Raw genomic sequence first — 27,983 nt, forward strand, 5'->3', positions numbered from 1 at the left:
GAGAGATGGAAGACAGTTTAATAGTAAACTCTAAACACTTTTTACTGTGATTACATCACTTGCAATAATCACTGTTGCTTCATTTCCAGCAGTAAGAGAGTTAGCTGGAAGAAGGCACTAGGCTTCAACCAAGTTTACCATACTCCTATGTAACACTTGATGCACAGCACAGTCAACAGCCTTTTTCCTATTTGCATTTCTGCACAGGTACATGATGCTACTGATGTAACTCGGGGATTGAACTAGAGGACCTGTGAAGGTTGCTTCCAACCCAAGTATTCTGTGATTCTATGATTCAATGAACTTTAAGCCAGATCCAAAATGTTGAGTTCTTTGTGTTTGACCATAGACTATAAGAGGTCCTACAGCAGGTCACCTGAGATTCTTAGAAGGACGTCAGGGTTTAACTGTTGCGTAAACTGAAAGAGGAAAAAGAAACTGCTATACTGCATTTCATTCAGTCTTTTCGTCATAAAAGTCTTGCAGGGTTAAGTACACACATTTCATCTTTTTTGTAGTTTGATGTCAACCATTTCTTTGTTTCTCTCTCACTGTGACAGTCCTGGGTTCAGCTGTAAGTTTTCTCCTTCCTAGTAGCTGGTGCAGTGCTGAGTTTCAGCTTTAGTCTGAGAACAGCGTTGATAACACACTGGTGTTTTAGCTGTTGCTCAGTAATGCTTAACCCTGATCTCACCTGAGACTTTTCAGTCTCCCATGCTCTGCGAGTGAAAAGGGGCATGAGAAGCCTGGAGGGAACAGAGACATGAGACCTGACCCGAACTAGCCAAAAGGGTACCACAGCACGTCATACCCAGTATATAAACTGTGGGGAGTCACTCGAAAGATCAGATTGCTGCTTGAGTTGAGCTGGGTATCGGTGGAAACAACTGTATTGTGCATCACTTTTGTTTACTGTTGGTTGCTTTTTTTCCCCCTTTTTAGTTTTATATTCTCTCCCCTTGTTATTTCCCTTATCATTATTACTAGTAGTAGTGGTTTTGTATTACACTTCGGATTTTGTTCTTATCCCAACCTGTGGGGTTTATATTCTTTCAAATCTCCTCCCCATCCCACCCGCAGCAGGGGAGAGAAGGGGAGGAGAGAGAATGGTTGCAGGGTGCTGAATTACCCGCTGGGCTTAAACCATGACAGTGGATACGAAAACTTCTTTGATTGCCTCCTTATCCAAGTTTCTGCCTGTAAAGAAAAATAAATTAGTTAACTTTATTTTACAATGTATTAAAAAAAAAAATGCATGCAAGTAGCAATCTGCCAGTCTTCTCAGCAAACAAAATATTTATTATTCCAATGAGTGAGAACAGCAGTATTAAAATTAAGCTGCAGGTAACAAAGTAACTTTAGCTTTTACAGGCAACAACAGACTTCAAGCTGTGCAACTAAGGGAAAAGAGGACAAACTGGAGTTTTCTGGTCATAAAAACACTTTGCAAAGCAAAGAGTAGTAAGCAGGAAATAGAAATGTACAGCCTTGGCCTCTGTACAGCTTTACAGAAAAAAAAAACATATTTTATACATTTTAATGGCTATAATCACCTTAGAGCTACTGAATATTCGCTCAAACATTCAAACCATTCCCATCACCAAATATATGATTATGGATTTTTATTTTAGTGTCACCAAAAGGAATACCGTCGATTCCTCTCAGCTACAATATAAAACAGCAAGAGGTCTTGATGGATAAAACTTTGACTGGAGGTTGTGCTGAACATACTCACTGCTATTATTCTGGTCAGTTTAGGCCAGTTGCTTTTCACTGGACAAGTCACAGGACTACCTTCTGAAAGAACAGCTTCTTAAAGTCAAATGAAGAGATATGTAATTTCTTCCTACCTATTAGGACCAGTCTATTTGTTCTCTTTTCGCCTTCTTCCCAGGGTACTGCAGTCTCTTCTAGATCATAGAGCTCATGGACACCTTGGACTATCACCTGATGAGATTTGCCTTGAATAGATACCAGTCCCTTATCAGAAAAATAACTGTTAGGATACATAAATAAATCTTTAAAATGAAATATTTTGGAAATATGGAAAAAATGCCCAGCTTTGAAACTAGGCCAAGCAGGGAAAAATATTTCTGGCAACTATGCACCAGTTTTAGTCAAAATAACCATGTAGTATGATCATGTCTAGTTGTAACATCCACCATTCTCACATCTCTTTATTTTATTAAAGACTAATCATTACTCTTTGCCATACTCTGCCTCCTGTTCCTCATTTGGTCAGTACCTGCATTTCTGAGCAAAAATAAAATGTCATGAGCTACTGTGACATTTGGAATATATATATATATATATGGTGGTTGACACATGAGTACCTGACTGACTACTAAAAAAAGATGATGTAAAATGAGCAAAAATGTTTGACTTCACATTATTCTGAATAAGCTGCCATAGTCAGCACATTCATTATACTGAATCAGAATCCCTGAATACTGGAGAATGAACAAACATTTGTGAAGTAAACCAACTAGCAATAGAATTAGAAGTGCATACTGTCAAGAGTCAGCTCATTAACCTAAATACCAAAAGCTGCATTAAAAAGTTTTCATCACTTCATGCACAACTTCATAAAATATTTTAGTGGAACACATTCTATAAAACTATCTTACATGCTTATAAAATTGAAAAAAAAAAAAAGAAAAAAAAAGAATTAAAAATCTTTCATAAAAAAAAGGGCCTGCATTTGACATATTAGTTGAAATTTTCTATTACCACCAAAATGGTTATGACTGCAGGTAAGATAAGCAACAAACTTTGGAACCCACTCATAATTATGTGCGGTTCATTTGCTTTAGTGTATTTGTATGTGACTGAGAGCAAGCACACTGATTATTACAGGCCTCAGATCTCCTACAGAATTTCTGTGATTCCAATGCTCAATAAAATAATAAAAAATGTTATTATGCATAGCAGTACTGTTTTCAGATGGCTTAAGATGCATCAGTGGCTATTTTCTTCTATTTGTCAGGAAAGGGAAGACAAGGATATTCCCATTTTGTTAGTGAAAAAGCAAGAATACAACCTTTCTTCCAATGATATTAAAATAAATATGTCACTATCCATGATGCACAAGTGTCCTCAGAAAGCAAACCAGAGTGTATTTTCTTGTATTCCTTACAGCCTACTAAATGACAAACTCAATTCTTATTTTTTAATGATTTACTCGGCTACTTGGTGTAAGGAAAACAAAAATATCCTACATTGTCACCTGTACTCCTCTCAAAACCATGCGAACTGAAAAAACATTTGAAGCACCCATGAAGATGAATACTTACAGGCTGCACCTTTAGAACTACAGGCTGACAATTTTCTGAATTACAATACGTCTTGAATTACAAGAAATTGTAAGTGTATACCACAACTAGTACTGCACTGCTATGTTATGCCAAATTCAACTTCGGCATATTATGCCAACAACAATTACAAATAGCAATATATGGCAACCAATCTACAGTACCTAATCCCTAGATAAGGAGACATTTATGTGAGATGGATGGAACCTTTCAAAGCAATAGAGGTGGAAACAGAAAACTGTTTTAACTATGTCCTGATTATTACCTCTGCCACTGATGTTTAGGACTGTGTATCTTCCCTCTCAATTCTAAACAAGTAAGATCAATGTTTGCTTCTCTGTCAGCTTTCTCCTTTTGAGTTGTTCCACCAGCCAGCAGATAACTAACTCTTTCTACACGGAACAACAACAAACTACTGTTCTCCATTTTATCTGCACTACTACAGTGATCCAGTAATGCTTTTGATAAGTCTGTAACTGACAACACACCATAGTTTTCTAGGTGTAACGGAGATAAAGCATAAAGAAATTGGCCATTTCTGACTAACTTTCAGTCTTATGATGTCCATGGTGTGCCCACTCTTATCTTTCATATTCTTCTCCCACAGAAGATCCTATGAAAAGGAAAAATGTTTTCATAAACAGAATGGCATGGGATGATTTTTTATAAACAGCCACAATGACTTCTCCATTGACAGTGATGTATTACTTACCTGAATGAAAAGGTTTAAGTTTTCTTCTTTTATATTTCCTGGAACTTCAAATGTCACTGTAATTATACCCTGCAAATAGAAAGGCCCAGTTATTATTACCAACTTGACTACGTATTTCACTACATTAATTACATTAATTAATTACATTTCCTAACTTGGCCTAATAAAAAAGCAACTATATACCCATGCGAAATTAAAAAAAAAAAAAACAAAAAACCCAAACAATCCACTTCCATCTTGCCCCAAATTGCTATATTATGTAATACTATCTGGTTCTGTTTGGGGGTGCACTCAAGAGGCATACACACCACTTTGCATGGTTTAATGCCTTTAGCTTTTACCATATAATTCTTCACTGTAGTTGATGTCTGTTCTCAAAGAAAGCCTAAGAATTTTAATTTAAAGCTAGTAAGCTCATTCATTCAAATATGTTTAAGAATTTTATTTTCTTGGGATACTGATCTTTGTCACAATTTCTGATCTTCATCACAATTCTAACGGACAGAAAATAATCAACATCTTTTTTACTATCCATACTTGCCTATCATAATTTTTTTTATAAATAGAATATGTAGGAATAGATTTCAAAAATAAAGCAGCAAACAAATCTACAACAAAGCACATTCCTGTCTGTATTCTATATAACCTTCCAAAGATCTTAAAACACATTACTTCCCAATTGAAATCTTCAACCTTCTAACAAGGTTGTTACAAAAAGATGAAGCAGTATTTTTGCTAATTACCTTGTCTAGATGTGCATGTGTTGTCTTCAGAAGCTCCAGCTTTTTCTGCAAACTGAAAAGAAGTTAAATGTCATGTTTGAGTGGGATAGACAAAATGTCATTTCATAAACACTCAGCAGTATTGAAAAGCAAAACTAAAACAGATCTAAACTAAAAAATCTAGACTGCACACTCAGAATAAGCCTCAAATGTTAATTCAATTTTAATCTCAAAATACAGATGTTTAGCTATATTGGTTTGACCTAGTTGATCATTTGCGTTAGAATGTTATTTTTTTAAATACTATTAGATTTTAGTGACAACTTGCAGTATCTTTGGGATTTTAAATATAAACACTTCCAGAAGTACAACAGCCTTGATATTTCTTTGTATAGGAACAACAGCCAAACTATATCGTGAGAGCAAGAATTTGTCAATTTATTAGAAGTTGATTTAAAAAAAAGCCCACAGAAAAAGAACCAACTCTAGGAAAATGATCTGAAAAGACAAAAAAAAAAATGTCAAAGCTGTAGCAGGAAGTGGAATCCTATATATCAGCTTCCATTTCAACTCTTGCCATACAGCTCATTCCTCCTGTGCAGTGTGCTTGCTAATTTAAAACTCCTCTTTACTTCATAAAGGAACTTGGGGACTTCATAAATTCATAAATTTAAAACTCCTCTTTACTTCATAAAGGAACTTGGGGACGTTTTTTGTAAACTAAGATCCAGGCTCTTACAGTATCATTTTGTGTGACAACATAAAAAGTTACTGCAACTTTAGATTGTACAACCACATCCATCTTTAAGCAAGACAGCGCAAGATTTCTTCAAATACTGTTTTCTGCACCAAAGAACATTCCTCTCTTATGTCCAATATGCAGAAGAAAGAATACCCCAGCAAAGTCACTATGGTGCTCTCAGGAAAGATTGCCCATAAAAATCTCTTTCTACTTTGATGACTGTAAATTTTTAAGAAGCCTTCAATGATGGTGGAAAAGGTAATGACTGTTACTGAAGTAACATTTATACACTCCTGCTTCTTGCATCTTCTTCGGGTTTTTTGCCTTACTTTTTTCATACTGCATTCCACAAAATCCAGAACTCTTGATGTGCTTCCTGTCACTTCAGAGCATGTGCAATGTACTAGGTTCTACCAGTACAGTCACAACAACAGGATGTTGTACCTGCTGACAGAAATCCTTTCTGTAATATGCAGTTAAAAGGACAATTTTATTAGTGTACTAGCATATTATTTGTGCTCAAATGGTGCTGGATTCAAAGAGTTTTTCTGCTGCATTTGATAGGGCAGAAAACACCTTTAATATTTCAGGCAGGGATTTCTGTACATGAACTAATACCAGGGTAAACAATTTAAAACTGTACAGAGGTCCAATAAAAACGAAAGAAATAGAACTTCACTTAAACAGTCCACAACCTTCTTGGTGCTCCCAGAATTTGTCTTTAAATGCTGCATTGTTTTAATACCAAATATTGAGAACCTCTAAAGGAACTATGAGTGAGGTAAGTGAGAATAGACTGAGGAAAGCAAGAAAGGTTGTGGGGTTTTTTGGTTAACTCTTTAAGGACTTTCTGAGATTTGCAGAGCACAGCACTTCCTAGTAAACCTTGCAGAATGCCATCCAGTATTACAGCTAATCACATCTAACTGCGAATTGCCATTATCAAGAACGATCCTTCTCTGGTTCACATCTTCTTAATGCTTTCTCTGTGTTGTGTGGTTCCAGGATGAGTCAGTTTAGCTACCTGATCCATCATAAGAACTCAGGACGTTTATGATCTGGTTTATGACCTAACAGTTATCTACTGTCCATGAAAAATATGTTGGCCTTCCTCCTCCCTTAACTTTCTTCAAACAGTACTTTTCACAAATCATTCAAAAGCCAGTGCCAGCAAACAGAAAGGGCAGCAGAGAGCAAGGATAGTACTGCACCACTTCACTGGGAAATCCCACGAGCGCACCCCATCTACTAGAGATTACTAGCTTGCATCTTCTGCAAGTTCTTCCTTCTGTAAATAAGGAAGTGGCTACATTCCTTCACCTGAAGTGAACACTGTGCATCCAGGAAGAAAACCAAAGCTGATACTGCCCCCAGTTACATATTCCCTCCTTTATTGATCTCTCCAGTAATCCTTGCTCTGTTTGCTGAACAACTTCAGCACACGAAGTAAACAGAAAGCCCTTCTCCCCTCACCTCCAATTTTATTTTTTCCACCCTCTAGCATGCTGAAACACACATTAGGCATTAAAAAAGAAACAAGAACATAGAACACAGTAACCAGAATTTGTTGTGGCTTTGTCTGCTGTTGAACCTCAGTCCCTCACTCTTTTCTCTAAAAACTAAGGAGGCCTCAAGGCCATCATGACATGAAGTGAGAAAACTTTTAAGTACTTTAAGAGAAACAGTGGAGAGCGTATAAACTACTCTAATACTAGTATCAAAGCAAAACTTTAACCGGGGAAAAAGCCAACCACCCACGCACACTCTGGCTCATCTAACTTTACAAGGTCAAAAAACCTTTATGCACACAAGTGGGAAAAAAACAGATTACCACTTATAAAGGGAGAATTTTAAACAAGTGAGAAAGCTAGAATTTCTAAGAAACCCAGATGGAAATTTGAGCCATGTATTTCAGGCATGTATTTATACAAACAGACATTATTTCTAACACAGGACAGCACAGCAAAATTATTACCATACCTTACTCCAGATAAACTGTCAAAAGCATGCAGGTCCAAGACATTGGAAAGATCAACTCTAAACAGAAGAAAGAAAGCAAGATTTGTATTTTTGCTGTATTTAAATATTGTGCATAGTTAAATAATTATTTTTGAAATGGTTTACTGAAGCTTATATTAGTTTTCCTGTCTATCATACCAATGCCATCAATCCTTAGACTTATTTTTGAATGTTAGTGGATGGTACTGTCTCCTACAAGGAAATGGCAGTGCTTATTTACACAATAATACATAAGCACAAAAACATTATTCTTAAAAATATAGTAAAAACCAAGGTATTTCCAAGGAAGATGATAAAATCGCTCATAATGGATGCCTGAATAACTGATTTTCCCTAAATGGGAAAAGGAACCCTGAAGTTCTTCCCAGCAATTATTCTCCATCCTTAATACAGACCCTCTCAAAACACAAACCCCTGGAATATATGCAGTTTATACTGACATGCTATTAGCAAACAAAACTGAAATATGCTATAAAGAAAGTGCTACTATTAAGAATTTCAATTCTAAATGCTACAAAGGTATCTCTTCAAATCCATCCCATTGCAGTATTTGTTGTTTTGTCTTTCAATCATTCAGGCTGCACTCCAAGTACATACATTAGATGCAAAAACTCCACACTGTACAGATGTCACAAAAATTGTAAATAATAGTAGTCTCAAAAATAAGATAGACAAATTTTGATATTGCAAGATTAGCTATGAGTAAATATCCAGGATTTACCATAAGAACAAATTCCTGGTTAAATTTAACGTGGAGTCCTCAAGCATTCTCACCTCTCTTTACAGAGAAAAATGACAGTAGCATTATTCTAATACAACAACTTTATGAAATACTATAGTAATACTGAATTTACATAAGAGGACAAAGTAACAAAAGTCTAAATTTCGCAGAATAACCTAGAGTGACTATTTACACATTAAAACATGAAAAAAAATGGTGAACATTAAAACCTTGATTTCAAGTAATGCTCACAAGTTTATCCACACCTGCTGTTTTGAACACAAGTCCCAGATGATAATAAATATATTGAAGAAAATTACTTTTTATGTAAGAGACACATGATGACTTATGAGAAATTATTTACTGAGGATCTCTAGAAGAACAATAAATGACTTCTCAGTAGCAGAATTTATGATTTATAATACTGCTCATTCTTTAACAGTTTGCAAGTTAACAAGAATACGGTGTGAAGTTGTCAAACCTACTCAAACGTTTCACAAGGCTCCTCGAAGAAAGTAATGAAAACAATATGAGCATAATCCTTATACACTAACAGGATAATCACTAAAGAGAATGATTTTCATAGTGCATCTTTTCAAAAAGAGCATAAACATTCCAGTGATCAGAATAAGTTAAAGCCAATAGAAACATTAACAAGATTAATATTTTTGGTAATGTAAACTGAGCTGATCTTTAGATTGAAAGCAGATAAACATTTGTCTTCAAAACCCTGAGTTACCAAACAAAATACATATTCTACTTGCTGGTCACAGAATCACAGAATCACAGAATCCTAGAGGTTGGAAGGGACCTCAAAAGATCATCTAGTCCAACCCTCCTGCAAGAGCAGGGTAACCTAGAGTACATCACACAGGAACTTGTCCAGGCGGGCCTTGAATATCTCCAACATAGGAGACTCCACAACCCCCCTGGGCAACCTGTTCCAGTGATCTGTCACTCTCACAGTAAAGAAATTTTTCCTGATGTTCACATGGAACCTCCTATGCTCCAGTTTACACACACTGCCCCTTGTCCTATCACTGGACATCACTGAAAAAAACCCAGCTCCATTACCCTGACACTCACCCTTTACATATTTGTAAACATTGATGAGGTCACCCCTCAGTCTCCTCTTCTCCAAGCTAGAGTCCCAGCTCCCTCAGCCTCTCCTCATAAGGGAGATGTTCCATTCCCTTAATCATCTTTGTAGCTCTGCGCTGGACTCTTTCAAGCAATTCCCTGTCCTTCTTGAACTGCGGGGCCCAGAACTGGACACAATATTCCAGATGCAGCCTCACCAAGGCAGAGTAGAGGGGGAGGAGAACCTCTCTTGACCTACAAACCACACCCTTTCTAATGCACCCTAGGATGCCATTGGCCTTCTTGGCCACAAGGGCACATTGCTGGCTCATGGTCATCCTCCTATCCACCAGGACCCCCAGGTCCCTTTCCCCTTCGCTACTGTCCAGCAGGTCAGCCCCCAACCTGTACTGGTACATGGGGTTGTTCTTCCCCACATGCAAGACTCTACACTTGCCCTTGTTGAATTTCATGAAGTTCCTCTCCGCCCAGCTCTCCAGCCTGTCCAGGTCTCGCTGGATGGCAACACAGCCCTCTGGTGTGTCAGCCACTCCTCCCAGTTCAGTATCATCAGCAAACTTGCTGAGGGTACATTCAGTTCCCTCACCCAGGTCGTTGATGAAAATATTAAACAGCACTGGTCACAGCACTGGTCCCAGCACCGACCCCTGAGGGACTCCACTAGTCACAGACCTCCAGCTAGATTCTGCCCCATTGACCACAACTCTGCCTTCTTCCTTCCAGCCAGTTCTTGATCCACCTCACTACCTGATCATCAAGCCCACACTTCCTTAGCTTATCTATGAGGATGCTGTGGGAGACAGTATCAAATGCCTTACTGAAATCAAGAAAAACCACATCTACCGCTCTACCATCATCCATCCACCTAGTTACTTGCTCATAGAAGGCTGTAAGGTCGGTCAAACATGACTTCCCCTTGGTAAAGCCATGTTGGCTGCTCTTAATGACCCCCTCATCCTTGATATGTCTAGAGATGGTGTCAAGAATAAGTTGTTCCATCACCTTTCCAGGGATGGAGGTAAGGCTGACCGGTCTATAATTACCCGGGTCCTCCTTCTTGCCCTTCTTATAGACCGGCGTGACATTTGCCATCCTCCAATCCTCAGGCACCCCACCTGTTTCCCACGACTTACCAAAGATGATGGAGAGTGGCTCAGCAATGACCTCTGCCAGCTCCCCCAGCACCCACGGGTGTATTCCATCCGGACCCATCGATTTATAGATGTCCAGATTACTTAACTGATCCCTAACCCAATCCTCATCTACCAAAGCAAACTCCTCCTTTATCCTGACTCCTTCTGGGGCTATAGGAATCTGGGTCCCCCAGGGAGAGTCTGCAGGAGTAAAGACAGAGGAAAAGAAGGCATTCAACACCTCTGCCTTCTTTATATCCTTTGTCTCCAGGGCACCTACCTCATTCAGCAGTGGGCCTATACTGCTTCTTGTGTTAGTTTTATTCACTATGTATTTGAAGAAGCCCTTTCTATTGTCCTTGACCTGACTTGCCAGATTAAGTTCCAAGGAGGCCTTAGCTGTCCTAATTGCTTCCCTACATCCTCTAACAGCTGTCCTATATTCCTCCCAAGTGGCCAGCCCCTCCTTCCATAATCCATAGATTCTTTTTCTGTATGAGTTTGCCCAGCAGTTCCTTGTTTAACCATGCTGGTCTCCTGGCTCCCCTACTTGACTTCCTACTCACTGGGACACTCTGATCCTGAGCTTTGAAGAAGTGGTCCTTGAATGCTGACCAACTATCTTGAGCCCCTTTACCACCTAGTACCCTTTGCCATGATAATTCCCTTAGCAATTGACTGAAGAGGCCAAAGTTTGCCCTTCGGAAATCCAGAAATGTGGCCTTGCTAGGTATTCTATTCCTCCCACACAAGATCCTAAACTCCACCATCTCATGGTCACTGCAGCCCAGGCTGCCACTGACCGTCACTACTTCAACCAGACCTATCTAATCAGGCAATAGCAGAGCAAATATTTTTCTCTGCCATTTCCAACTATATTTAAAAAGCCAAGTGTATTTTACCAAGATTATGTCTACTATTTTCCCTTCAAAATAGCTTAAAAGCAGGAAATTTTATTATAGGAAAGTTTATGCTAATATAGTCAAATATTTCATGTAACAGTATGCAAACTAGCCCCAGCAGTCTGAAAGACACACTGATCTCCTAATATGCCTAGGAATACCCTATTTAATTTTTTTTAAATAAAAAATCTGATTCAGAATTTCAATGAAAAACAGCAAAACAATTACTTTTCCTTCTTATAAACTTGTGTGCACTGCTTTCAAGGTAATTTTGTAGTAACAATTTATTTGCAGGAACCACCGTGAGAAAAACCCTCCAATTGACACAACAGAAAGAAAACTTCATAGGGCATGTGATTAGTGATCAGCTCAGAGACAACTTAGCTTTGCAAGCTGCTATCTTATTAACAAGTTGCAAGTAACTTTGAATTTCTACTTTTAACACTCCCTTAAAAACTGACTACATTTCAGAAAAATGCTGAAGCAAATTAAACTTCACCTGTATTAGCATTTTTCAGGAACTTTCCAAATGCTATCACTCCATGAATGGCAATATAACTAAAATATAACTTTAATAATTGAAAGCCATATTCATAAAAAGACTTAGAACAAAATGGGGGGGGGGATATAAAGCCCAAGCTTTTGTAAAATCCACTTCTCATGTAACTAAAAAATATAGAAATGTTTACAGTCACATTGCAAAGTCAACTAAAACCCACTACTGATTAGCTCTGTAAACTAAGCTACATATTAGTAGGGATCTTTCTTTAAACATACACTAAAGTGTACAATACGAACAGTAGCAAAGAAAAATACAAAAGAAAAATACATTTTTACTTTAAAAAAAAAATCCTCTATCTAGATGCTTATTTGTAAAATAAATATTAAATATTTCTAACTTAATAGTTTTCCTTTAAGAAAACTGATCTAATAGCATAATTAAATCTGTCACAAAAGCAGCAGGATTTAGTACCTAGTAATAGTGGCCATTTAATACCTTGATCTTTGTGTCTCTAGAATTTTACCAAGTCCATTTATTGACCTAAAATAAAATAGAAAAATCTTTAGATGAAAATGCAACTAGAATACATTGTTTGAACAAATTAACCATGGAAAGTAGCATGAGAAATAGCACCACAATAATAACACCACTCCTGTTATCAACTTGTTGAACAAACCAACAAACATCCCAAACTACTTTGGCTTTGAGACTTTTTCATTTCCTAAGTAAAGGCTGGGGCACTTTACAAGTTCTGACAAAATACTACTGGAGTGAATAGCATTTTCTTCTTCAAGACTTCTCATGATACACTCTGTTGGGTCTAGGCATTTTACTTTTAGAATTCAACTATCAATGAAGTTGTAATGTATTTTAAAGTGTTAATAGTATATTTTGGTTATCATGGTATTGACAGAAAAAGATAGGGCATGTCTTTGATCCCTAATTTGATTCACAGCATTGGTTTTTCTGTACCCATGACAATTTTTTGGGACTTCCTCCATATACCTTTGCATTTCCTAGTGAATTCTTTATCTGCTAGAACTTTCTTCTTTTTTGACCTGATGCTAATTCTGAAAAATAAGAACAGCTGCCCACAAATGTAAAAATGTGGGCACATAATACAAAGGCCTGTCCTTAGTAACATTAAATCTTAGCTAGACAGCTAAGGCAGCTAGACAGCTTAGAGAGACAACCTGATAAAATTATGTACGCAAAGAAAAGTATTTAAATGCCTTTAGAAAGGGACAGACTCTTGTCCCTTCTGAACTAACAATATGTGTCAGTTGTGAGACCTAATTCTGTATTAACAGCAATAAAGAAGTAACTGTGTTTAAATAAAAATAACCTTTGATCCAGTAAAGTGTTAACAGTTACGCCAAAAGCTTCATACCTGACACATGTTCTGACTTTATTCAGCTCTTCTTCTGAAACCAAATCTGTTTTATTGATGATGATAAGATCAGCTAATGCAACCTGCCTATTTATTAAGGAACAAAATAAAAAAATTAAAAAAAAAGACAACATGAACAAATAAATACTTTTTCTGTAAGGCAGAAATACCATCTCTCTCACAGTGCCCCAAAAAAAACCCAGTATGAGTATTGCCAGTACAGAAAGGCAAGTATTAATCAAACTAGCACATCATGAGTGTGAATAAAGTATTACTGGCTTCTCCTTGAAGTGCTCTTCTGTGCCAGAAATCTGTTAACTTACTTGCTAGTTTTGGGGGATTTGTTTTTTAAAATGTGATCCAATCCAAAACTCCTGATAATTCATGAACTTTACAAGCCCCTATTTCACTTGTGTGTAGTCTTTGTAAAGTCATACTTGAAGTCTCTTTGCTTCATGAAGACTTCTATTGCTATAATTATCCTTAACCACTGCGGCTCCGTATCTAGCAAAAAAACTATTCCTCCAGCTCCAGTTCTACTTCGAACACCTGACAGATTCTAGCATGCATTTCTTTCTTCCCCCCAACACAGGTGGTTGCCCTTCACTTACATAGAATCCCATTCCTCTGAAAGTATATATTAGAAAAGCCAGATGTTGGAAAAAAGACCAAATGGAGCATGAAGTCTCTTTTCTATTTTCTACCTCATTACACCAATGTACCTTGGTTTAAAGCAAAGGAGGAGAAAAATACCTTATAAAAGAAGCCATTTATAAGGGACTTCTATACAGTGCAGTTCCTAGCAGTGATATTTAAAGTTAATTTATACATCCATACCGAGATGCTTCATTGACAAGGCCTTCTGACTTTTCCTCTGTCAAGTGCTAGACAAAATAGAAAATATTTGGCTTAATCATATTCAAATGACATTTAAATTAATTTCCAATTAAAGGAAGTCCATCTAGAATTTTTCTGTAAAATGATGGCAGAAAAGCACATTTATACAGTCACCATTACAAAAGCTTACAATCTCTTTTATGAAAACTCTTCTAATGAATTTTATGATTACAATGCTAAAGAGTTCAAACACTGTATCATATTCATAGAATCATAGAATAGTTAGGGTTGGAAAGGACCTGAAGATCATCTAGTTCCAAACTCCTGCCATGGGCAAGGACACCTCAAACTAAACCAGGTCACCCAAGGCTCTGCCCAACCCAGCCTTGAACACCACCACGGATGGAGCATTCACAGCCTCCCTGGGCAACCCATTGCAGTGCCTCACCATCTTCACAGTAAAGAACTTCTTCCTTAAATCCTACCTAAACTTCCCCTGTTTAAGTTTTAACCCATTACCCCTTGTCCTGTCACTACAGTCCCTAATGAAGAGTCCCTCCCCAGCATCCCTGTAGCCCCCCTGCAGATACTGGAAGGCTGCTATGAGATCTCCACACAGCCTTCTCTTCTCCAGGCTGAACAGCCCCAACTTTCTCAGCCTGTCTTCATACAGAAGGCGCTCCAGCCCCCTGATCGTCCTCGTGGCCCTTCTCTGGACTTGTTCCAACAGTTCCATGTCCTTTAATGTTGAGGACACCAGAACTGCACACAATACTCCAGGTGAGGTCTCACAGGAGCAGAGTAGAGGGGCAGGATCACCTCCTTCGACCTGCTGGTCACGCTCCTTTTGATGCAGCCCAGGATACCGTTGGCTTTCTGGGCTGCAAGCACACACTGAAGCAGTCCTATGTGCATTTTCTCACTGACCAACACCCCCAAGTCCTTCTCTGCAGGGCTGTTCTGAATCTCTTCTCTGCCCAACCTGTAGCTGTGCCTAGGATTGCTCCGACTCAGGTGTAGGACCTTGCACTTGGCATGGTTAAACTTCATGAGGTTGGCATCAGCCCACCTCACAAGCGTGTCAAGGTCCCTCTGGATGGCATTCCTTCCCTCCAGCGTATCAACCAAACCACACAGCTTGGTGTCATCAGCAAACTTGCTGAGGGCACACTCAATCCCACTGTCCATGTCACCCACAAAGATGTTGAATAAGACCGGTCCCAACACCAATACCTGAGGGATACCAAGCTACAGGCCTGGGGAAGAGTGGCTGGAAAGCTGTTCATGAAAAAGGACCTGGGGGTGCTGACTGACAAAGCTGAACATGATCCAGCTTGTGCCCAGGCAGCCAAGAAGGCCAACGGCATCCTAGCCTGTATCAACAATAATGTGGCCAGCAGGGCCAAGGAAGTGATTGTTCCCCTGTACTCAGCACTGGTGAGGCCACATCTGGAATACTCTGTTCCGAAGGCCAGCAAAGCTGGTGAACGGTCTGGAGCACAAGTCTGATGAGGAAAGGCTGAGGGAACTGGGGTTGTTTAGGCTGGAGAAATGAAAGCTCATGGGGGACCATACTGGTCTCTACAACTACCTGAAAGGAGGTTGTAGTGAGCTGGCGGTCAATCTCTTCTTCCACAAAACAAGTGATAGGACAAGAGGTAATGGCCTCAAGCTGCACCAGGAGAGGCTTAGATTGGATATGAGGAAAAATTTCTTCATTGAAAGGCTGCTCAGGCATTGGAACAAGCTGCCCAGGGAAGCTGCAGAATCACAGTCCCTGGAAGTGTTCAAAAACAATGTAGATCAAGATCAGTCCCTCAGTGATATGGGTTTAGTGGTAATGGTTGGACCTGTGGTAATGGTTGGACCTGATGATCTTGAAGGTCTTTTCCAACCTAGCTAATTCTATGATTCTGTGAGTTATTTTCTGCCTACTCTGCCATGGAGGCAGCAATCTCCAGGAGATTAGTATCTCACGCGCCTGGAGGAAGTAAAAATTTAAATTGATGCTGTAGCATTAGTAAGAGCTCACAACTTACACCTTACATCTCTGGGAAGATCAGTCCTGTGCATTCCTTCATAAGCTCTAAACATACCAGGAATGCTGTTCTGAAATTTGGTTTTAAGTCAGAGGAATACCAAATGAAAATGAAATTGTCAAGGGAGATACTTAAATTTAAAAAGAAACTAGAAAACTATTTTTTCCTCAAGTGCAATTATCAGGCATCTAACATTATTTGATTGGAAAAAGCCAAACAAACTATTACATAGTGTTTGTCACCTGAAAAAAAAAAAAAAAAAGAAAGAAAGAAAAAAAGAAAACTCCTAAACTATTTCCTAATTGTGCACAACCTAAGCACAGCATAACAACAGGATGACTTGGCGGGAACCTCTCCTTTGACTTTTTGTTTGTAATCCTCTGTGTATTGATTCTATTGAATTAAATGTTGTCAGATTTGTTGTTCTGTCCAAACATCAAGTCTGCGAAGCAGAGAACTGGCACTTCAACTGCTTGCCCTTGATTAAAAAAAATAATAATAAAATGAGTATTTCAGATTGCTGGGTGACAAATCCATTAGTGACCCATCCATCCATGATATCAGTTATCACTTCAGTTTCTATTGGCTGACTGATCACAGGGTACTACTTGTCAGCTTTCCTTGTAATGGGTTGGTTAATTGAAGCATGACACCCTTAAACTGCTGCCTGTTACCTCAATCTCATTACCTGCATGGCTTCAAAATTCTCTGAATCACAAGCAGCTGTTGAGGTCAAGCTTTGCAACCAGAGGAATTGCACAAGTTATCAAGTCCTTTATACAAAGCAAAAGTAGTTTACTTGGCAGAAAAAGTTCTAAGTTTCTGCTACTCTGAACAGATGTCTGTGTTGTGCTGATTAAATAACATAAGCACTTTCATTAAGCTGTCAAAATAACAATGGATAGAAATGCTGAATGTTTCAAAACATTTTTGTGCTGTCTCTGACAGTACTTGAAAGCTTAAACATGAATTTTTTAACATTTATAATTTAGGGCTGCTGCGTGGAACATGATTTTATTTGCTTGAAACCAGTAAATCAGCATTGCATGGAGAGAAAGATAAACAGAACAACATTTTCACAAATAATAAAACACATCCGAAGTAGTATGAAGGCACCCAGCTAAAAAGGGGAGTAATTTCAGACTTGCTGTGGTTTCTTGTGATAGTTCAGCTGATTTAAAAGTTGGCTCCTGCTTAAAAACACAAACCAGCTCTCATCCCTCCCCTACATTTTCTACCAACTCCTCCACAGAAGGCCATGCAAAACATGATGGCTTAACTTGACAAACTGGCTTGCTATGAGGTTACATTAGCTCTATCCCGGTGCAACACAAAATGGTGAAGGGACAGGACTGCCCCCTTTCAGTAAATCAACTGTTAGATTACCTCCACTGAAACAAGAAATCCAAACAGTCCACACACACAAAAAAAATATTACAAAGGAGGGATCACTTCCATATTTTTTAACCATTATTCCTCAGTTCTCTCAACTTTTTACAGACATTACAGAGACATTAAAAACAGTTCCACAGCATGATGGTATTTTTTACCCTGGGGATTTTTTACCCTTCCCCATGGTCACTTTTGTTTTGAATCCTGCAAAATCAGTACCTAACTGAAGTCGTCAATCACTTCCTAAGTCAATTAAGTTGCAAATAATTATATTTATTACTACCTATTACAAAAAAAAAAGACCAAAACAAAAAAAAAAAACACCAAAAAAAAAACCAAAACAAACCACAGTTGAAGTATTTGATTTAATCACCATTTCTGCTATCCTAACGGTTCAATTGATGTGCTTTTACTGTTTTTATATTACGTATCATATAGATTAGTCTAATACCTGCTCTTTTTGTCTGCTTCCATGTAATGAAGTAACCTTCTAATCTGAAATGATACCTAGACATCTGGTTTTCTCATCTCTCCTGACCACACACGCCACTTGCCATTACATTAGCTTTCCCAATTTGAGCTTTAACGCATCAGTATCAGAGGCCCATTCTTCAGAGGTCTCTCTTCAAGTAACTTAGGCCAATGACACTCTGTAAGGCACATTTCTCCACTGTTCTTACAGTAATCCAAATACCTATCTAGAATACAACCAAGTTTCTAAGTGAAGTCATGGAACTAGAAGGAATCAAGTATCTAGCATCCTGAGAACTCTTAGTAGACATGCTGCAGTGTTGGTAAGAATCTGAATTCCTATGAGTATTGGTACTTCCTTGTTCCCATTCAAAATATAGCACTAATGTACCATAGCAAGTGAAATACAACCTCACTCATTGTAAGAATTAAAGTTATTGTAAAACAATGTAATTCATCTGAATGAACATTATGCAATAGCTGTTCTTATGTTGCAGTTTTAAACCATGTAAAAATTCCAGTAGTTTACCTGCAATCCATGCTTTGCATCAACAACCGACACAATACCTAAAAGAGAACATTAAATGGAATAGAAATGTCTGGCGAATTTAACAATTTAACAATTTATAAACTTCCTGTACAACTACAAAAATAAAAGTATCACATTTACAACTTGTTATAATATTTTCAATGCTTGCAGTATATCTGAGCATTAGGCTTGTTACCTAATTATTTTCTTATTTGTAATTTGTATTTGTGTAAAAAAAAAAAAAAAGGTCTATCACACCAGGTGAGAGAAATTCTTACAAGGTAGATACCTCTCCCTTTCTTTCACAACAGCAAACAAGCAAATTTTACAGGTTATTGAAACAAATTACAGGGACTGACTGAGGTATGCAGCTATTCTCATTGTAAGTAACCAGGAATCTGCAGAATTTCTCTGGCAGAAACTTAGGAGGCCATTTCTTATTGAACTGTTTGCTTGGCTAGATGGGTATTTCACAGACTAATCAAAGTGTTAGCAAGGTATTTTTTTAAGTCAAAAAACAAGACTGTTTTGCTTACATAAAAAAAAAAATCATCATTCAACAAGCTTTTTAACTACATTTAGTGATGATTCATACTACAGTGAACTCTTATTTTTATTGGAACACAGCCAAACACTAGAGCTAACAGAGTACAACAAAAAAAAAGCAGAAAATAAAAGGCAGGAGACCAGATGATTACAGGTTAAGAGTTAAAAAAAAAAAAAAAAAAAATTAGGAAACATCACATTGAAAAAATAAGAGCATTAATATTACTTCTAAATAATGTTTTATAACACCTAATGACGGGTTCCATCCCTCCAATCACAAGACTGTTTCTGTATCTGACCCCTTAGCAAAGCATTACACAACTTTTGTTTTATTTAGTAAACTGAAATAGCTCACCATTGTCAGATAAATGAGCACCAGAATCAGTAAGTGAATCTCTGTGGTCAAATTTTGGGATTCGAGAAACAAAATAATTTTCTGACATTTCAAACATTTTCTTTAACCTTGCCTTAAACTATAAAAATACATTACATTAAATCTAGATACAGAATGTCAATATGTTAGAAAATTTGCATGTCTTACCATCAAGATAGATATCACTTCCCAGCTCAGAATCAACCCAGAACATGGAGGCCACAGCTCCTACGAATTGCAGTAAATTCAGTTGCAAAATTTACATTTTCCAGTAAACTACTAATATGCAGACATTTCATTAAAAAATTCTTATTTGTAGTGCTGTACTTGAAACTCCTCTCTTCCAAACTCAGAATGCACCATAGACTTCAAATACCCACCACACATTTGACCTAACAACAGCTACCAAACATGGTACTTGCGCATACATCATCAGCTAGGACTACAAAAAGCTTTAAAAATCTCACAAATCTGGATGCAATTTAAGTTGGCTAAACTACCTTTAGTAGTAGTATCAACTAAATGTCATTACTATACTCCACGGCTCGCTCTTTCTAAAAAGTTCTGTACTCCACCATTCACCTTTCAGCTAGTTTCTAGGTCATGGAACACATACAGGGGAAAAAAAAAACAACATACAAAACAGTTAAAGAAAAATGGAATTAGGACATTTAAGAAATGTGCTCCCTCCTAGGGACCCCTTCTTCTTCACTGTCTTCTATGACCTCTGCCATAGAGTTCCTTACATCTTAAATCAACAGGATTTAAAATAAATAAATAAATAAATAAATAAATAAATAAATAAATAAAAATAAAAGAGCTTCTGGCTTTAGATAAAATAGACTGAGTTAAGAAATGTCTAATGCATGTTCAATTTGCAACTAGATACTGCACTGAAAGGGGAATTTGCGAACGTAAATCATGCCTGATCAGTCTGGGAAGGCTGTATCTGGCTTTCTGTGAAAAAAAGAAAGATAAATTACTGTATTTGTGGACAAGGGTAAAGTACCGTAAGCCGTTTACATCACCTCCAGCAAATTTTTCAACATTGCTTCAAAGACATTCTAGTAGTCAAGCTGGGACATTATCAATCTAAATGAAAAGACAACTAGGTAAAACTGGTTGATAATTAAGCTATAAAGCTGCAATTAACAGGTCATACCCTAAGGTAAGTCAGGTTCTATTCTGGGTGAAACCTGTCCTGTTTAACATCCACCAGGAACCAAGAAGGAACAGAAGACATGCTTGTCAAGACTGCAGAGACTATGAGAGTTGGAAAGGAACACCTAATATATCTAAGGGCAGAGATATCTTTCAGAGGGACATGGCCAGACAGGAGGGAATGGCCAACAAGAAACAGATGAAATTCAGCAAGAAAAAACACTGAGTAATAATACACTTACAAATGAAGAGCCCTGGGCAATGACACAGGCTAGGGACAGACTGCCTGGGGAGCAAGTCTACAGAGAATGCCCTGGGCATCCTGGTAGGCAGGCAGGAAGCAAGCAAGCAGTGTACCCATGGATCAGAAAGGCCAAAACCACCCCAGACTGTTGGAACAAAAGCATGGCTGAAGCAGGTTATTTTCCTCTATTTAACACTTTCAAGTCCGTATCTGGCTAGCACTTCCAGCACACAGATCCCCCATACAGGAAGCATACTATCATGAAGACAGTTGAGGACAGAGCACAAGCCCTACAAGGAGAGGTGAGGGAACTGCATTTGCTCAGCCTGGGAGACAGAAAAGTGCCTGTAGAACCTAACAGCATCCTCCCTGGTACCTACAGGTGAGTCACTGAGAATTGATCCAGACTGTGGGAGAAGGATGGGAGACAACTGTAGTAAGCTGAACTAAGCAAGGTCCAGACAACATTTATCAGAAAAACGTTTTTTCACCATGAAAAGGCAGGCACAGAACAAGTTGCCTGGAAAGGTTGTGTCAAATTTATCCTTAGAGGATGGAGATATATGACCTGATATCCCAAAGGGTTTGGTCTTTTCTTATAGCTGATCCTGTTTTGGACAAGAGGTTGGACTGAGGACCTCCTAACATACCTTCCAAACTGAATTATTTTGTATGATTCTAGTATTTTTTCATATTAGGCCTCATTATCCATTGGATTTCCATCCAGATGAGATCCTTCTGGAATAATGAAACATGTAGTATTCTCTTGTCTTTGTACAGTAATCTGTAATCTTGTGAGGATGTAAAACAGAAAATTACTAAGCTGCTGAGTCTTGAGCAAAAAGAATCAACAAGTAGTTGGACAACTTGCACCATATTCTAGCAAGGATTCTGAATCTGTGACCTGATACCTGTGTACTACACATGGCCTAGGAGTAAGCTACTCCTGTTTTCTGCTAAAACGGCCCTGTAAAATAGATTCTAGCAACTGCAGAATGTGCTGTATATTTATTAAGGAAAAAAAAATTAAAACATCATAATTATGAAAAAAAACCAACATAGATCAGTGGCACAATATGAAGGACAAGAGGAGCTCACAGCAGCAACAGCACTTTTTTTTTTAAATTATCAGAACCTTTGTTAGAGGCAGGCTGTCAGTAACTAAGTGAAGTAAGCACATTAGAAGAAAAAAAAAACAAAACAACAAAAAACCTCAGTAACTAACCTCATTCTAACACCTACAACTGTCCACCTGAAATGACAATATGCAGTCCTCCAAGCATCACTCGGCATCAACACCAAATGCCTGTCATTTGTTCACAGTGCTTACTCATGCAAGATATAGCAGGCCACATCTAATGGTTTTCTGGCGTCTATTGATTTTTTTTCCCAAAACCTTAATAGTTTTCCAATTTGACTCACACAGAATTTGTCCGTAACAGAGGCCAAATCAATGTCCTTTCCTTTGAAGGAAATTACTTTACCATGACAACTATTTAGCTTTCAGCTGGAAAACATCAGTCTCCTAAATGGAAACAATTGCATTTCTGATAAGAATTTCCTTCACTCTCGATCAACAACACATTTTTAATTGATGATTCAGTGAAAATTGTTTTAGATAGCTATTACTAACATGAGCTCAAGTTTAAACACCTTTTTATAATAAATATCTAAAGATAAAGAGTACACAAGAAATTTTTAAGATCAATTATTGTTCTCTACCTACCAGAAGCATGTATGAGTCTGTTTTGGAGCATATTTTATGACTTCATAAAATGCAAATTCTATAACAATCAGTGTAACAATACATCAGATGCTAACAATTTATACTTGAGAAGGAACAATATAGAACAGCAAAAGCCATCTGAAAAGCCGTCTGAAAACCACTAGTTCCAGGGTGCTCCTCTTCTCCAAGCCCAGTTTCTTTTCTTTATAGAAATACATTTTAGCTGGATTTTTGTTGAGCTTTAGGGGCAATCTGGAGTAAGTTGAAAAAAAAAAAAAAACACCCCCCAAATCCCTGCTTCTGCACCTATCTAATTCAGTTTTTAGTCTATGTAGCAATTAAAGTATATGCCTGATAACTCACTACTTTAGATTACGTCTTGCACAGTGAACTGATAGGTAAGCAAACAAGCACCTCATAAAAACAAAATAATTATCAGTTACGAAAACTGTAATGTTGAACTACCTGGATCTGCCAAACCAGTTGTCTCTAACAATATATAGTCAAATTTTCCTCTCCTTTGCATCAGGTTCTCAATCGCCTTCACACCACTGTCCCTGTAAGAAGAAACAAATGTGAGAACAGAGAAAACAAGCTAAAACATGTATAAACATTTATCTTCTGACGCAGAACACAGTGTCATTACCATCAAAGCAAAGGGCTGAGTCAGGGTTTACAATTCACAATGAAAACTCAGCCATCCAGCTGCTGCTCTAGTATTAGGCAAACTGTACTTTCCTGTTTTATTTTGGTCTGAAACAGTATTTGCTTACTCCCAGCAGGAATAATAAAGGTGATTTAAATGAAGATTTGTTTTCAAACACTGAAAACCCTGTAATGGACAGTAGGCCAGTGTAAACACATGACTATTTCGTTTGGCGGGAAGGGAGCTGGAGAACTGAACCATGTTCTCCTGCCTTTCCACCTTACCTACAGCAAAATTAAGAGGAGTTATTTACTAGATCTCAGCTGATGAAGTCAGCCTGAAGCAGAAATGTATGACATTTTATATAAGACACCAATGTATGTAAAATATTGCAGCAGTGGCGGCATTCCTTGCATCCCAACAGAACACAGTGCAACAGGGTCTTCCGTTTTCCATTTACTACTCCAACTTCAGGCATAGAATAAGTTCTTCCAAATTTTCACGACTAACAGGCCATCACTTTCACGATAAACTTAGCACAAACAACCTAGCATTCAAGCAAAAAGGGTCAAAACATGTCGAAGGAACAAATACACTCCTGCATTTTAACATGACCATCATCTAACAATTTGGAATTCTGTATTTCATTAGGTTACCAAAAGGTTCTCTCTCCACCCTGAGGTGTAGAGTATTCATGTATTAACCAAAACACAAATAAAAAAACCAGATAATTTAACGTGGAAATTCCTGTATCTTTAGTTCTCTGTATAAAAGCATGTAATACAGAAGAAGGAGAGCTCCTTAACTACAATATCCCAATGGTGTATAAATCAGTATTTGGATTATTTTTCTGAAAGACACTAAGTCCAAACCCAGTGAGGCAACAAAATGAAGTAAATTTCTATCTCCCAAAGTCCAATTTTTGTTTTATCCTACAAGGAAATCTCAGTCAGTACTACCACCAGTTTTAGGAACCAGATTCTCGATGTCTTGTCCTTTCTCCAGCTCTCCCAAAACCCACTCTAAGAATGTGTTCCTTACTTTACTGAACAGCACAGGCAGCCATTTCTGAGCTCCAGCCATTCTTCATAGAGTTCTCCCCCTTGACTGATTGCCAGGGATTTCTCCAAGGCACTTCCTGGAAATATAAGTAGTACTACAATATTAATCTATAAATCTGCATGACGACACCTGGAAAAGAGATGAAAGATTTGAGTTGGTATACATTTTTACTCTTGTATTATATATTTTAATTCTGAGACCATGTTTCTGGCATGTTCTTTAGAAATTAGTATTTTCCATTTTATGAGAAATTTAAAAGCCAAAGTCAAGCTGGTTCTACAAAGACCAAAACCCACAGAATGAAAGTACAGAGTAAATGTCACAAACTTTGCTGACAGAATGGGAAGTCAGCCTTCACCTCCATATCAAATAAAGGATCTCTCTTACTTTTCAATTTAGACTCCATGACCAGAAAAGCAGTACACATCTTTGTTGACAAAAACGAACAAAGAAAACACCACCAACTTGGTGCAAACTGTAAGCAATGGTGATATGAAATCACAGCTGTAACAGTTAAAAATCCCGAGAAGGAAAGCAGAAAAGTTCAAAGAACTACAGACACCAAGCACACACCTTCCCATTTTCTTGGGGATAATTTGTGATCTGCAAGTGACTGACAGGCAGGGAAAGAAAATATTATCCACCAACACATTACTTTCATTTTCATTTGCCTGAAACTAAGTAGGACAAATGGAGGCACAGAACTTCCAAAAGGGTGATATGTTCGTTACCTTGACTCCAAGGGCCTCGATTTATGTAAGAAACAGATTAATGCATAGTATTATGAACACTATCCAAAAGATTTTTTGCCCTTCTTAAGACAATGACATAAAGCAGTAACTTCAGTAACAGATTTAAAACTACAATGCTTTCAATTTCCAGAATTTGTATGTATTTGTCATTTTATGGCTAAAACAATGTTTCTGCAGATTTACATACCTTCTCCAAACTCATTCAGAATAACTGCTATTCTTTTATCATGCTGTTCTGTAAGTATGTAATTTAGAAGAGTTGTTTTCCCAGCTCCTAGAACACAGATATTTCTATTAAAATGTTTTTTAAAAGCGCAGATTTTCAAATAAAAGGCAAATACTGTTGTGCAACCTCCAACAAATCTCTCCTCTCCTGAAATATGAGTTTTCATGATTGTAGCCTGCATTCCATTATTATACTGTAAAAATTAATTTGTAAAGATAATTTGATCCCATGCAACTATCAGGATATTAAATATCAGCCTTAAAAAGACAGGTGGTTTCCCATTCACTGTCAGTGCTTGACAGACTTAAAACTCCTCTATCAGCTGGGCAGCCTTTCCTGAGAAAACCCTTTTTACGTTTCAGTTAACAAAAGGTGCACTTATTCTTCCCCCTACCACCGCCTTTTCCAACCAGCACTTCTGTCATCCGTAATCAATGATGTGCTACTGACTGCCATTACATGAGGCACTGTTAACCAAGGTGTTCACACCTTCTGTGTAATACCACGTTACTAACAGTTTCACCCTGAATATGCACAAGATCAGAAGTACGGGAATTTGCTAAAGCAACCTTCCTTCCCTGCCCTCGGGCCACTGTGAGTATGATGTAATGGAAAGTTACAACTTTTAGAACAGTGCTGGTTCTTACCCTTACCATACACATCTCTATTTGAAGCTCTCAAAATCGTGTTGGTTTAAGTGAGGGAAGCCAAGCCTCACATTTCTACGACTGCAATTCAGTTTGAATTTAACTCAGCAAATACCCAGTTTAAATGCATTCTGTTAAATATACTGACGTTCGGTGGCAAAACGCGGTTTGTCAAACATAACCATAACAAAACTGGAGCTGGTACCGCTGATCGAAATCGCTGTGAAAGCATGGCCGGAGCTGCACTTGGCAGAAGCTGCGTAAGGACAGCGCGCTTTCACTACGCGAGCAGCGCCGATGACCGCTTTCTGTACAGCACCAGGGGCGCGCTCTGCCACCCAGCCGGCGGGCACGGGGTCAGCTGCCGGACCTGCCAAGCGCTCTCGCCTGCGGAGCCCCCGCTGCCTAGCCCCGTCCTCGGGTCTCCCAACCGCCCCGGGCCGCCTGTTCAGCTACCCCCGGCACCGGGAGGCGCGGCACGCCGGCGGCGGGCAGGGCCGCGGGGCTGCTTCTCACCCAGATACCCCGTGATGATGGTCACGGGGATCTTCCTGCTGCGGCTGGACTCGGTCTCCCCCTCGCCGCCGGCGTCTATCGGGACCAGGTCGGGGCAGACTTCGTCCTCCATGAGGGCACGGGCCCTGCAGCTCTGCGCAGGGGGGCCGGGGGACAGCCACAGGCGGGTGCAGGCTGCGGCGGGCACCACCGCCCCTCCCCTGAGCCCCTGCGGCCTGAGCGCGGACCGCCGCTCACCCGCGCCTTCCCGACGTCACGCACGTCACGTCACGTCATATGGCACGGCACGGCACGGCGCCAACGCCGCCTCACGCTGGCGAAGGGCACGCAAGCGGCTTACAGCGTCTCCTCTCCGCGCATGCGCTTTGGGCTTCATCGCGGGGCCGGGTTAGGCTGTGCAGCCGTGCCGCAGCTGGAGAAGCGGTGGGCTAAGAGCCTGCTGTGAACAGCCGGCAGCCGGGCTGCATGAGGGCTGTGGAAGTGGTGGCGGTGGCGGGCCGGGTCCTTCCGACCGCGCATCCTCTTCAGTCCGGTTTCGGGAAGTTCCCACCCATGGGGACCGCTGGGGATGTCTCCTGTGCGGTCGGCAACCCTCGTGCGAGGTGGATGTGCTTTCTTTTATTAATAGTCAAATAAAGTTAAGCTACAAATTGAACGTTAGCTTTCTCTGTTTCCCGGTAGATGCCGTGACGAGGCATGTACGTGTGTTGTTAACACCTATCTGCGGTTATTTAACAGTCTTGTGAAATTCCCACCTTTTGTGGAGCAAAGCTTAGCAAATTGGTACTATGTTTTCCATTTCTTCATGTTAAAATGTGTAAATATAATGGTATTGGAGGAGGCATGGAGAAGAGGTTTACCTGATGCATAGTTACATACGCTCCTCTAAACCCAGGTGTGGTCCTCTGCACTTAAAATAAGGTCCAGTAACACTGGTTTGAGTATAGGCAGATGAGCTGTGTTGGCCTTAGCTTGTTTGTATGTTTATTGGATTGTATGTCAGTAAATATACTTAGTAGATATCCTTGGATCATCCTGTACTGGTGTAGGTTAAAACATTCCTTTAATACTAATGATATTCCACTTAAAATAGTTTGCGTTTACTTTAGTCATTCTGATTATAACAAGCGTATAAAAGTCTGGTCTAAAAATAACTTAGCCCATTAATTCAGCTTGTCCTCGAAGATAAAACTATTCCACAGAAATACCTATAGCTATTGTCCAGACAATAAGTTCAGAAGAAAATTATTAAAATCTTGACTTGTGAGAGAAATGCATTTTTTGTTTGTTTTGGTTGTAGTTAAAATAACTCATGCTGTCCTACACTGTAAATCTGCCATCTCAGTGGCACAAACACAATACTCTGGAGTTTAGCAAGGTGACAGGCTTGGGTATTTTCAGTAAATAAAGGCAGCTGTCAAGAATCAGTTGTGGAATTTCTGTTTCCTTATCTGTGGAAGGCAGTAAGTGTTCTCCATTCATTATAGGCAGTAAGTACATAGTTTGTTGATTTGCAGAGTTTTAGGATCAGTACGTCTCTTCTTGTGTTCTTGTTTCAACT

General features: G+C 38.9%; 1 protein-coding gene across 5 annotated transcripts; it reads right to left on the reverse strand.

The window, feature by feature from the left end:
• Positions 1-799: 799 nt before the first annotated feature.
• LOC134160487 (zinc-regulated GTPase metalloprotein activator 1A-like) lies at positions 800-26,562 on the reverse strand. 5 transcript variants are annotated; one of them, XR_009963559.1, is made up of 15 exons: positions 26,423-26,562; positions 25,221-25,307; positions 24,261-24,357; positions 23,039-23,130; positions 19,611-19,670; positions 18,524-18,561; positions 14,093-14,139; positions 13,256-13,342; positions 12,361-12,405; positions 7,468-7,524; positions 4,767-4,818; positions 4,024-4,092; positions 3,859-3,924; positions 1,851-1,961; positions 800-1,197 (listed from the first exon to the last, which is right to left on the reverse strand). XR_009963559.1 is itself a non-coding variant. In XM_062612554.1 (15 exons), exons 1-15 carry the CDS (start codon positions 26,532-26,534, stop codon positions 1,139-1,141), a joined length of 1,098 nt encoding a protein of 365 aa, XP_062468538.1. In that variant the 5' UTR covers positions 26,535-26,562; the 3' UTR covers positions 800-1,138. The 5 variants fall into 5 exon arrangements, 4 of the variants coding, with proteins under 4 accessions (XP_062468538.1, XP_062468542.1, XP_062468539.1 ...); XM_062612554.1 differs by having other exon boundaries at positions 1,851-1,980; XM_062612558.1 differs by lacking the exon at positions 26,423-26,562 and adding an exon at positions 25,913-26,265 and having other exon boundaries at positions 1,851-1,980; positions 24,261-24,410.
• Between the last annotated feature and the right edge of the window lie 1,421 nt (positions 26,563-27,983).

The sequence above is a fragment of the Pezoporus occidentalis genome, unplaced genomic scaffold, assembly GCF_034315485.1.
Source record: "Pezoporus occidentalis ecotype Australia unplaced genomic scaffold, CSIRO_AGI_Poc_V1 ctg16, whole genome shotgun sequence".
NCBI classification, from domain to species: domain Eukaryota; kingdom Metazoa; phylum Chordata; class Aves; order Psittaciformes; family Psittacidae; genus Pezoporus; species Pezoporus occidentalis.